A 12,730-nucleotide genomic window follows, 5' to 3' on the forward strand; every position below is an offset into this window, starting at 1 on the left:
ATGTTGACATTCATTGTTTTGATTCGGTGTTGTGAACGGCATTATTTTTGCCGTTCTCAAATTTGATAGTAAACCTTATTATCCTGTGCACACTTGACTCATACTGTGATCCAATGCTATAGGTCTCCAGCCTGGCATGTACATGAGTTAGTGTGCTTTGTTCCTCAAGTTGATTTCTCTTTCCCCTAAATACATGGTGTCCTTTCTTGCCAAAATCAAATACAGCTGAAGTGTTAACGTTTAGTGTCTTTGTTTTGTACAGTTCTACTTTTTACCCTATGTATGCTTCTTCTGCTGTTTTTTGTCAGTTTTTGTGGTGTTGTTTGCCAAAACTCTGATTCTGGGTTATTGGATCCTTACCTCGTGATGCTAAGCAGTAACAGCAGCTAACTTGTAGTTATTTATGTCATTATTCACCTTGATCGTGTGTACTTGCTTGTCCATTGCCACTGTGTCTTTGCTCGTTTAGATTCCTTTTGGTGTCTTCTTTCCAGATGAGCATGTATTATTTATTGACCTGTTCAAAGAGGGCACTGTAGCTATAGACCAGAATCAGTATCTATTTTGAACATGCAAAGAAATCCAGTACTTTGCAGCCAAATTGATGACTTTTCATTGGACACTGCTGTGGATACTGTTTGTATTCCTGCCTTGGACTCTAAAGTATTGATGGTGTAACTTAATGATTGTTTTAAGGAGGGGTACTGCTGATTTTGTGTTTTGGGAGTGTTTTGATTTTTAAATCATGAAGAAATCAAAGCAAGTTGCAGTCAAAGATAAATGTGTATGATTTTCCACTGAGGCTTCCAACTTTAAAGTTATCATGGGAAGTGCTCTTTTCTGCATAGAAAGAAAGTGAAAGCAAAGCAAAGCTGGACAAGATTGTTGTAAAAATAAAGGCATGCAAGTGAGGGCTAGCTGAAGTATAGGTTAATGCTTGACTCTCATAAAAGAAGCTGTCTTTGACTAGCTGACAAGCTGATGTATCTTTCGGCTTTTCCCAGTTAGGGGTTGCCACAGCGGAACTCCGGTCTGCTAATGATTGGCAGTAGATTTTTACGTGCCGAGTTGCCGGCCCTGACGCACAACCTTCAACAGAAGACGCTCTAGCTGAGAATCGAACAGGACAATGTCTTACTGTGAGGCGACAACACTACCGCAGCACTACCACCGCAGTGACAAGCTAAAGCTGGAAATTGGAAACTAAGCTACTTAACAATTTGCACTTATTTTCTCTAGTGGAAAGGGCAATATAAAACCTTTTTGTTTTACTGAAGGTAAATTTGCCACGAATGTTAGAACCTCTAGAAGAACGGTTGCAGTCAAACTGCAGTGCATCTGTAGAGTAAGCTTTTAGCTTGTGTTAATTCTTGACTCATCTGCAACCAGGAGCAGGTAAGATGAACTAAGAAAGCCCCTGAAGATGAAATCTTTCAGTGGCTTTCATACTAGACTCCAAGGCTGCAAGTACATGTGAAATGTATGTAGGCTAAACATCGATATTTCATGACCCCTTGGAAGCAGGGCTTTCAAAAAGACTTTTTAATGCTGCAGTGCTTGTGGAAAGTGACAATAACAAGGAATGTGATTCATAGTCCTTTTTTTTTCCTCTTTCTTTTCCCACTGATAAATAGGACTGATATTGGTTTGAGATAGTTGATTTTGCATAATCCAGAAATTTCTGTCACTTCTAATTTTATAGTAGATATCATGTGACAGAATTATGCTAGATGTGTATTTTTTTCATTAAAATGTAAGTCAGAAATTTTTATTGGCTTTCTTATTATCTGCTTTCCACATTGATCATTTAATTTTTGTCTAGGCACTTATATATTTCCTGTATGGTATTTATTGTAAGATTTATGTAGGTCATCTTTATAATTTCTAAAGAATTTCTTTAAAAAAAGTAATAGCACCTCTTTAGTCCTCTTCAAACGCAATCTGGACAATTGGATGGGTGACCATAAATTCACCCGGGGGGTTCCATCTATGTCCCTCTTGGACAAGGGCAGTAGGTGCTGATCGTGGAAGTAACGGTAAGCACTTGGCTTGGCTTATAAGGGCCCTAGGGCCATTAGCTTAGTAACTTCCTATGATCCTATGTATGCCTAGATTCTTGGCAGAGGTTTACTTTCTGTTTCTGTTGTACTGAAAGCTGAAAGATCAAGTGTGAAGAATTTCAAGTAGCTAGGTAAAGGAGATTAGAAGCAGATCACATCTTTCCCTTGATCATTTGCACATAATAACAGGATTTGTTTACATGATCTTTTATCTGAAAATTAATTTTAAGAAGTCCTCAAATACACAAAAAACGAAGCCTGATTGCCTCCCACTATTCTAGCTGTTTAGTACATCCAAGCATGTACTGACATCATTTTGGGGCAAGTCTTAACTCCATTATTGATTAATTGCTTAACAGTTTCAAGCAGTTGGTTGATTGACAGATTGATAATTAAATTAATAGTTTGGCAAAAAGCTAACTACTTTACAGCCATTTAGCAGTTTGTAGACCTCTTTCCTGATACCTTTTATGAAACAGAAAAAATAAAAGAAAACACTGGGCCTCTGCTCTGCCCATTCATCCAGCAGGGAATTGTATGGCAGGTATTCAGGGTATAGTTCCATGGCTTTGCAGAACTTTTTAAAGTTAAATTTCAAATGCAGTAACAGAAAAAAATGTTGATTCTGAGTCCATCAGTATAGCTGCAGTCTTCTTTTTTTGTATTTTTTTGTTTTTGTTTTTTTTTTTTTTAGCCATATGAAATTCTTTGCATTTGATCTTTAAGGGATGTCTTTCCACATGATGTGGCCTTTAAGGCTACAGGTAGGCATTTGTGAATTAGTAACTTGAATGCTTACCGGCTGCCTTTGCCAGATTCCAAATCTGATTTCAGTTATAGGGAAGTTGATGAAAAAGATGCTCAGAAAAAGGGTGATGTTATACTTGAGTACTAGCAATTACAAATCAGGAATCAGAAATGTATATCCAAGAGGTATTGTAGTCCAGTCTGGTTCTATTATTTGGTAACTGCAGAACTACACAGGAACATCCCAGCAGAGATGATCATCTGCAGCTTCAATATGGCATATGTTTCTGTCCCTCACAGTAGATGTCTAAACAAGTTTCAAGGAAGGAAAAGTGCAGAGGGGCAGCAAAGGGAACCTTCTGAGGAGAAAGACAAACAACTAATGATGTGACTCAGGGCTCTAAGCTCTTTAGTGTGTTCACCTCAGGTATATCAGAGGGCATTGAGAACATTATTAACCTTTTTATAGACAACTCTTTTGTTGTTATTGTGGTTGAAGAGATGGATGAAAGAGTCTTTAATGAGCTCTGGTAAAGTGGCTAAACTGATGGAAATGTAGTAGTTGAGATTCAGTGCTACATCTGACACCTTGATCTTGCAGTGAAATATATATTAAAAGAGTGATTCAAGACTAATGTAGACCAACCAGGAGAAGAAGTGGTAATGGCACTGGTGGTCCTTTATTTGCAGAGGAGAAAAAAAAAAGCTTTAGCTTGGATGCTTCCTGAGAGGAATTGATTCAGTTATTTCAGTTCTCTGCACAGCAGTGGTTAGGCCTCATGCAGAATAATACATCCAGTCCTGGAAGCCATACTATGACAGAGGTGTAGCAGTCTTTGAAGAAGTGCAAATAAAAGCTGCAACAGCAATAATGGGTATGAAGGGTGTCCTCACTGAGAAGAACTTGAAAGGCCTAAGACTGTTTTCACTGGAAACAAGGAGAATCATGTTTGGGTGGGATAAGATTTAAGTCCACAAGCACATGACTATATCTTATGGATAAGTGGAACTGAGAAGGAAGGACAGAGTTCAGAGTTGGCATTAGCTAGAAATAAAGGGTATGTACTGTAACCTAGCCTAAGAGAACTGTTATTTCACAGAGGTTTTTATGGATTCATAGGTTCTAACTATGCTTATTGACAAGCAGACCATCAAGAAGCTCAGCCACATCACTCATTGCTGATGGTAGGCTAACAATGTCCCCCATTAAGTTGGCTGATACATGGAGAAAATTGCTAGAAGGTATTTTATGGGTGTGTGGCTCAAGGGAGGGTCTTCTGAATGGCAAGGGAAAAATGGAGGAATGAAGGGGAAGGGAGGCTGGAGGAAGGCTGGGGGAGGGTCTATCTTTAACTATAACTACTAGTAGACTGTATTCAGTGTTGGCTTTTGGCAGTAATGTTTGTGTGTAAGTATATATCTGACAAAACCATCATAGTCTTGATCATATTTTGGAGAATAATTTCTAAACAAGATGTTTTAAAAAGTTTGTAATAGTCTGTGGTAACTAGATAGCCTATCACTTTAGCTGCAGTCTTAAAGAATATAAGATTTCTAATTATTTATAAAATAATTTGGTCATGAGTAGAGCAAATAAATTCATCCTGCTTTCTTCCTGGTAATGCCTTTTAGGTACAAATGTGACTGTGAGCCAGGTTGGGTCGGAACAAATTGTGACATCAATAAGAATGAGTGTGAATCAAATCCATGCCAGAACGGTGGGATCTGTATGGACCATATAAATGGCTACAGCTGCAGGTGTAGAGAGGGTTTCCGGGGTACGTATTACATTGTATTGTCTACTTCATGCTATTGCTAAGGGTGCTGGCCATTTGTTTATATAACATAGAAGCATGTTTTAATTTCTGTAGGAACTTACTGCCAAATAAACATTGATGAATGTGCCTCGAACCCCTGCCTGAACAAAGGCACCTGCGTTGATGGGATAGCCAGCTATACTTGCTACTGTGACCTGCCGTACACAGGTATGGATTTTATTTAAATTTTTTCGATGTTATTCCTTACTTAATCCATCTGCCTGTTCCAGTACAGCGTGCATACATGAGTGTTGCCACTATCAAGACTTAAGAGCTAACGTCCACTTACTGGCAAGGACTGTAATTAAGTAATCAGTACACAAAGTATAGTTTTAGGTTTTATACATGACAGTAAAATGATAACTCTTAACTATAGCTTTCATATTTTGAATTGCTTCAGATACACCCTTCAAGTATGGCTTGCTATCCCCTTATGTTCCCACCCACCCACTCATTTCCACTCTTCCACTCTGTAGTGTCCATAACATCAGTTAGAGCAGAACTGCAATTTCATTGATGGAATGCCTGCTGGACCATTGGCTTTTTTTTAGGTTAACCCATGCTTCTTGTAGTAATCCTACTTTTCCTGTATCTTTGTGTTGTTTCCCCTTTGGCTAGCGGACACATGTTATGCCCTATTCCCCATCTTTCCTAAACAAAATACTGCCTGCTGTTCTCTTCTCTTTAATTAATGTCTTAGATCTGGTATTTTAGTTCCCCCACCCAAAGGCATTTGGATTTATTTCCATCTTTCTTATGTCTTATTTTCACTCTGCTCTTATTTTATGCCCTGTTTTTTTTTTCCCATTGGTGGTGTGTCTGTTGCCACATTCTACCACAACCCAATTGTAGAATTCTCTTGTTTATAAAACCCATGTTTCATGGACTTTCCTACAATGTTGTTATCTTTTGCAGGAATATCTATTTGTACACTCAGTCTTTTTAACATGTATTCCATTATTAGCTTATTTTTTTTTTGCTAATAAACAGTAAAATGACTTGGTAAAGACAGTAAGTTATCATCTTTGGTGAGGTCCTCTGTAACAATAAATCAAAATATGTGTGATTATTTTCCACCTACCTTTACTTAATCCTGGCCAGCATTGATATCTGCTATCTCTTAGACATTGACTCATTAGAAAAATTGTCAGTGTCTTTGATCAGTGTTCCACAAATGCCTAATAGGTGCATAAAACACAGTCTGCACATAAAGTGGCTTCAGTAAAGTTTTGATAATTTCTTCCTGCAACTTCAAAGACTTTACATTCCACATCATCTCTGTTTATTTCATGTATCGTGGAGTGTATCACTGTCATTATTTTTCTCAAGAAGTCTGCAGTTATGCTAAAGTAAATGATTTATTCAGGTTATGGTTTCCAGTGTGCATAATTTAATTTTATTCCTTGCTTTTGCATTATGGATTACATTTGTGAATTATATGGTTCCCCATTCTCTCTTACTACAACTTAGTTTATCAAAGATGATCGCTTTATTTTGTGAAATACTTTAAATACAGAAGATGAAAACTAAGCAGAAGAATACTCAAACAAATGGAACTGGGCAAAATCTGACACTAAACCAAAAACTACTAGTCTGACAACTTGAACATGGAAGAGCAGTTTATTCAAAGCAATGAACATACATACACTTTCACATTCAGGATGATTTTTGAAATGTTTAACTAAGAACAACCAATTTTGTTAAACATATTTCTAAAAATCATGCAACAAAAGTCAGCAAAATTAGTTAAAGTAGTAATAAAAAGAAGGCATTGTTAAATCATGTTGATATGGACAATCCAGAGTAATGAAGTTACATGTATCATATTTAGCATTTCATCAGTCTTTTCCTTAAACTGGGTTTCAAAGAAATAAAGACTTACTAAGGCCAGACAAAGACAGCCAGGATTAAATGCAAGTTATTTGAAACTCATTTTAAAGAAAAGACAATTGAAATTCTGCTGTCCACATCATCATGTTTTGATAGCATCTCAGTAATTTTAATTGCTTTGTTTTTCTACTTTGATTGATCATTTCATGACTTAAAACATAATGGTGTGCACAATATATTGTCTTTTTAATACTTTTGTTTTGTTTGTATTACTGTTTTATTTGATTATGTTTGCATGATGTTATCAGTGTATTTAAGTGAATTGGTTGTTTTTTGATTTAGATATTTAAAAATGTACCCTAAATATTAAGACTTACATCTGTTTATTGTTTTGAATAAAGTGATCAACTCTGTTATTGAGCCAGCCTTGTACTAGAAGCCCAGCACTTAGATTTTTGTCAGGGTGTAATGGAAGTTTCTGCTGCCTGCTGTCTAAATTAATGAGAAAATTGTATTTGCAAACTGAATGAGTGGTTTCACAGAAGAGGATTTTTTCAAGACTGTTAATATAGAATATCATCAGCGGAATTAAACCTTCATCCTTTAGTATGAGCAGAACACTTACTGGCCTTTAAAATGATTCCCATGCATTGAGAAGGTCATTTCTTAGCTTATACTACCATTAAAATTAATATTTTTTACATTCACCATGGCTACATTGATTTTATAAAGTATTGCATCTTTTGAATTGTGTAGGCCTTCGTAATGTCTGGTGTAAAGTGACATTGTAATAGCCTTTCATCAGTAAGCTACCCAGGTTGGTACCTTCATAAATCTTAAACAGTATGAAGCACACTTTAACCACACCTCTAGTAGCTCTGTTCAATCTCAGCCTCATACAGGTTTTGTACCAAGTGAATGGAGAACAGCTGCAGTCATTCACCTGCATAAGGGAGGACCTTCCACAGACCTAGGCAGTTACAGATCCTTAAGTCTGACCAGCCTTATCTGTAAAGCCTTATTATAGAATTAGTCTATACATAGGGAACCTCCAAATGCTAGGCCTGTCTCAGTTTGGATTCATCAAGGGCAAGTCATGATTACTCAAATCTGGTGTATTTTTTTTGGAAAGGTCACCAAAGCAATTGATGAAAGCAAAATAGCACACACTGAATATCTTGACCTAACCAAACTTTTTAACACAATTCCTTACTCAGGCATACTAGAAAAGCTAAATAAACTGGGAATAAACCCGTGTGTCATCTGGTGGATTGCCAGCTGACTCACAGATGGTATGCAGGTAATCCAAATAGGGGAAGTTACCCCCAAGTTCTGTGCTGGGATCTCTCTTATTTAGCATCTACTTTTCTGAAGTAAAAGTCAATAACAGAGTGCTCTCGCTGATCCCCAAATGACTTAGCCATCCTGCAAGAAGTTTTATCTCAAATAAATAACTGGGGACAAAATCATGGACTGAAACTAGATGCCAAAAAATGCATGATTGTTTCTTCCGGGGAAAACAATTCTGCCCTAGGGAACTACCACACTGACAATACACCTCTAAGAGTTGAGCCAGTTGTGTGGGATTTGAGAACTTATGTAGACAGTGACCTAATGTTTGACCAACATGTGTCCATACAAAAGTCCTTCTGTTTTGCACAGCTTATAAACAAAGCCATTGTGCTGAGATCTAGGGATCATATTGTCCCCCTTTACTCAGCCATCAGTTGGCCAGTCATTGAATATATTGCCCCTTTCGGCATGTAACTATCCAGACATACACAACTGGAATGCCTACAGAGATACTGGAAGGATATAAGGCCTAAAGAACATGTCCTATATGGACTGACTCAAAGCCCTGTCACAGTACTCTGTATCCTACAGACTGCTGAGAGGTGACGTGTCTGGCATAACAAAACTTCCTCCATCCCATTACTAATAGATTTACTGCACATCAGCAAATGAAACACATCAGAAATAACCAGTCTAGGGATCTAGACCTCTTCTGCAACATCAACACAACAGTTTGGAGAGACAGGTTTATCTCGCAGAGGATACCGTTGTTGTGGAACATACTCCCCATCCACATAAAACAAAGTTCATCCCTGTCCATGTTCAAGTGCAGCTTAGATCTATGAATGGGAAACAGGAAATTTATCCCAGGATTGCCCTCTGTACTACTAGTGGACAGAGGCATGTATGGGTTTCCTCAGATTGTCTGTTGTATGATCCCAGTTATCTCATTTGGGGTATTATATAATTATTAACATGAGATGGTTAAGGCCAATCTATAAACAAATGGGATAGATTATTTCAAGTACAAAGAGGGAAATTTGCTTGGTTTAAAGTGGCACACAAGGGCAGTTAGCCTACTTACCAATGAACGTGTAAGTCCAGGAAATTAGGTATTGGTGTGGTGAGATGCAATGCAGACCACCAATTAACCATGATCTTGCATGCAGGAACATTAATATTGAAATATACCTTCCTTTCTGACCATTGTAAATCATTTTCATTGAAAAAAAAAACTTGCAGAGGATATGCAGGAGATCTTTCTAATCTGCAAAGAAATGATAAACTGTTACAGATTTTAACATGTAAATTGCAGTTTGTTTCACATGGTTTTTATTCATATCAGAAGACAAGCCCTGCTATAACAACAGGCTAAACATGAAGATTTATTTATGTTTGTTAATTAAGGATATCAATGTCATACACAAATCTTCACCTTTCTAATATTTCTGCTGTGTCAGCAAATGTATTGGCTTCCAAAGTATCTTCATCAATTTTTTTCTTGCTACAGCAGGTATAAGCTTGCTGCTATATTTGTCTACTGTATTTCCTACCAGATAATAAAGTACTTTCTGTACTGCATGAAATGAAAGCAACGTGATGATGTATGTAAGTTTGACTCTTTAGCAACAATGTTTGACTCTTTAGCAACAAGATCATCGCAGCCCCCCCCCCCCCAGTTCTGTATTCTCATTTATCTTTTCTACTTTTGTTGTTCTTAGCTAGATCATAGTTCTTGCAGATGGCCAGTGACATCACAGCAATGTTTATTTCACAGCTGTTTCATTGGTTCTTAAGATATTTTGCACTAGTCTCTGAGCTCCATTTCTCAGATCTTGTCTGACTCCTCCTGGTTTCCTTTTTCCATATGCCTCAGATGTGGAAGAAGCCAATGAGGACTTTTTCTACGAAGCCTCCTCAGTGCATGCAGGATTCTGTTATTATGAAGTAGCATAAACAGTAGGTTTCATTTAATTACTGGTACTTGGGTTCCTCCATTTCTTATCCTTGAAATTTACAGTATTTCTCACAACCTGACACTATTTACAGATTGAGAAGTGTTCTGGGACCCAGAAAATCTTTAAAGTGGAGGCTTTTCAGTATGTGCAACTTTGATATGATCTTCATCAGTTCTGTTTTTCTTAGCTTTAATGAAATCAGGAAGCAATGTTGCATGGTTCTTTGAATCATGTGAGCTGTGTGCAGCTGAACAAGGTGATGCTGAGACTGATTCAGAAAGTACTGGCTCATAAGTTACTGGATTGTCAGTTCTCAGAATAAATGTACAGAGTTGAATCCTAAGGAGAACTTGATAATTGTACTTGGGGTTAGATTCTGGGCAGCAATGTTTATACAGGAATGTACATTGTCTATTTGTGTTCATCTGTGCGTAAAGGCTAGAACCTGTACATGAGCAATCATATAGGAGATCCACATAGACCAGAGGATGGAATCAGTAGGCAGATGATTTGGCAGAATGCCAGACTAGTGAAACTGTTGATAGTGAGGAGCCTGTTGGGAAATACATAGGGTTCTAGACTTTTACATATATTTGAATTGATTAACAAATGAAAAGGCAGAAGTGTCTGGAATTTGCAAACGTCTGATGAGAGAGGAAATCAGCTACTACTAGGTCATGGTTGTAGTTATAGATAGAATTCCAGAATGGTTCAAGGGGCCAGTCTGATGTAGTGTTTTTTCGGGTAAAGACCGCACCTAGTAGAAGAGTATAATTTACATGGAATTGTTCATTGAAAAGGTATAGAATAAATGGGTCTGAATTATGGTAGGTGGGATATTGGACTCAAGAATAGGGTTTAGTGTACTCACAGATTTGGGCAAGCAGAACATGGAATTCTGTTAGGTGATTGAATACTCATGAATCTGGAAAGAAAGGATGTAGAACAGTGGCTTAGGGAGTGGATTACTCGGATCTGTTTGGGCAGGATGTGGAACTCTGTTACAGAAATTAGAGTTCTCAGACATCTGGTCAGACAGAACATGAGAGAGGGGTGCAAGGGTTGGAATACATGTGGATATGACTAAACTGTCAGTAGGATTCATGTACAGGCACTGAAATATATGTATATATCCATTTAGACAGCAGGCAGGAGTATATGTAGATATTTTTATGTGGAAGATTGACTAGCACAGGAAGTAGTGTTGGAAGTTTAACTACAACAGATGTTAAATGTTGCAGCTGAATGATGAGCTGTGAACTGTATGAGGGATAGTAGGCTGCATACCAAAGATGTACTCACTACAAGTTGGAAAGCACTGTTATTTTCAGCATTCATTTTTGTCATTCAGCTTGCTGGGAAAACATTCTCATAAATTGAGTCAGCTATCCTTTATTTGAACGGACTTGCATATTTTTTATGCATAGTTTTTTTAATGTAATATTAACAGTAGTACAATTGTTATGTTATGCTGGGCATTGTATTTGGACTGAAGAGAGCTGCTGAATCAAGAGCTTTAGTTGCTGGCAGAAACCCTCAAGAGTAGAATGTAGAAGTCTTCTGTTAGTAGTAGAAGTTGTAGTTATAAAAACTTCTGGTGTGTTTCTTGCTGTACACACTTGTACGCAGAGTTATTCAAGAAATTATTTGATAAACAGGTTAAGAGATACAAATATGATTAAGGTACAGAACAAGAAGATGGTAGAGCTGAATGGCTTAAGGTTTGCCCAGTAAAATGGTGACTGTAAATGTTACTAACCAACTGAATGACAGTAAAATCATGGCAGTAGAAAATGAAGGGTCTATATCAGATGATTGATAGCTTACAAGTCCGAAGCTCACAACTTCGAACTGCAAACCTCGAAAACTGACAACATCGAACGGACAAAAGAAACCCACTAACTACCAAAAAAAAAAAATGCTCTATGCAGGGGGGCAAGCCCCCCTGCACCCCCCGCTACTTAAATATACCAACTCCGAGATTGCACTATAGTGCAGTAAAGGGAAATCTTCCCTTCCCGCACTCTATGGCAATCTCCGTTCTGCGGTTCGATGTTGTCAGCTTTCAAGGTTTGAAGTTTGAAGTTGTGAGCTTCGGACTTAGCAGCCTTCGATGTTCTGATATAAACCCGAAAATGAAAGCTCTTCATTTTCTACATTTCTAGAGTGTGGCAGAAATTACAATACAAATTGTATCGCCTGAATTGTTTGCAGAAACTGGAAATTTTTAGGTTTATCAAACGACTGCAGATGTGTTTATTTGGTCATGATGTACTGTTTTATACAAGAACTAAAGGGGTTTCAAATTTTTGCATTTTGTTAACCAGGAAGAACATTTGGGGATCTCATGATTTTGCAGGTCACTAAGCCTCTTGCTTAGTGGCAAGTTTCCATTTATCTACGTGTAATACAAATTCTAGGTATTCTAAATGGAACAGTTACAGGGCTGATCTACCAATATCTTTTCACAGTTTTACAATTTCTTATCTTCTAGGTCGCAACTGTGAAACAGTTCTTGCACCATGCAATCCCAATCCTTGTGAGAATGGAGGAGTTTGTGACCATACTCCCGATTATGAGAATTTCATCTGTACCTGTGCTCAGGGATGGCAAGGTGTGTACTTTGCTTTTAGACTACATTTTGGAATGTTCTGTTAAAAAAGTGTGAAAGTGGTATTGTATTTTCAAGTATTAGTAGTCCTGGTCAGTTTCTTTGACATAAAACTTTTTTTATACCTTGTCCTTTTTCCCCCCCTACACTTTCTTGTACAGGCCAGCGGTGTAACAAGGACATTAATGAATGTGCACAAAACCCATGCAAAAATCAAGGAACATGCTTCAATAATCTTGGCGGGTACACCTGTACATGCAGAGCAGGTTTCACTGGAACTAATTGCGAGACAGACATAAATGATTGTGCCTCAAGTGAGTATTTATTCCCTTATAGGTTCTGCAGACAGGACTCACAGATAATATGGGACATTTGCTATTTCATTGGCCCTTTCTATAACAGTATATTTAAAGG

General features: G+C 37.6%; 1 protein-coding gene across 2 annotated transcripts in view; it reads left to right on the forward strand.

Moving 5' to 3' along the window:
• NOTCH3 (notch receptor 3) overlaps nucleotides 1-12,730 on the forward strand; it is a 798,092-nt gene that overhangs the window by 584,883 nt on the left and 200,479 nt on the right. For both annotated transcript variants that reach the window (XM_044084438.1, XM_044084439.1), the window contains 4 exons: nucleotides 4,440-4,585; nucleotides 4,679-4,792; nucleotides 12,200-12,319; nucleotides 12,478-12,630. In XM_044084438.1, coding sequence (XP_043940373.1) covers nucleotides 4,440-4,585; nucleotides 4,679-4,792; nucleotides 12,200-12,319; nucleotides 12,478-12,630 — 533 coding nt within the window. The remainder of the gene's footprint in view (nucleotides 1-4,439; nucleotides 4,586-4,678; nucleotides 4,793-12,199; nucleotides 12,320-12,477; nucleotides 12,631-12,730) is intronic.

The sequence above is a fragment of the Protopterus annectens genome, chromosome 9.part0 (assembly GCF_019279795.1).
Source record: "Protopterus annectens isolate FY-2018-M chromosome 9.part0, PAN1.0, whole genome shotgun sequence".
NCBI classification, from domain to species: domain Eukaryota; kingdom Metazoa; phylum Chordata; order Ceratodontiformes; family Protopteridae; genus Protopterus; species Protopterus annectens.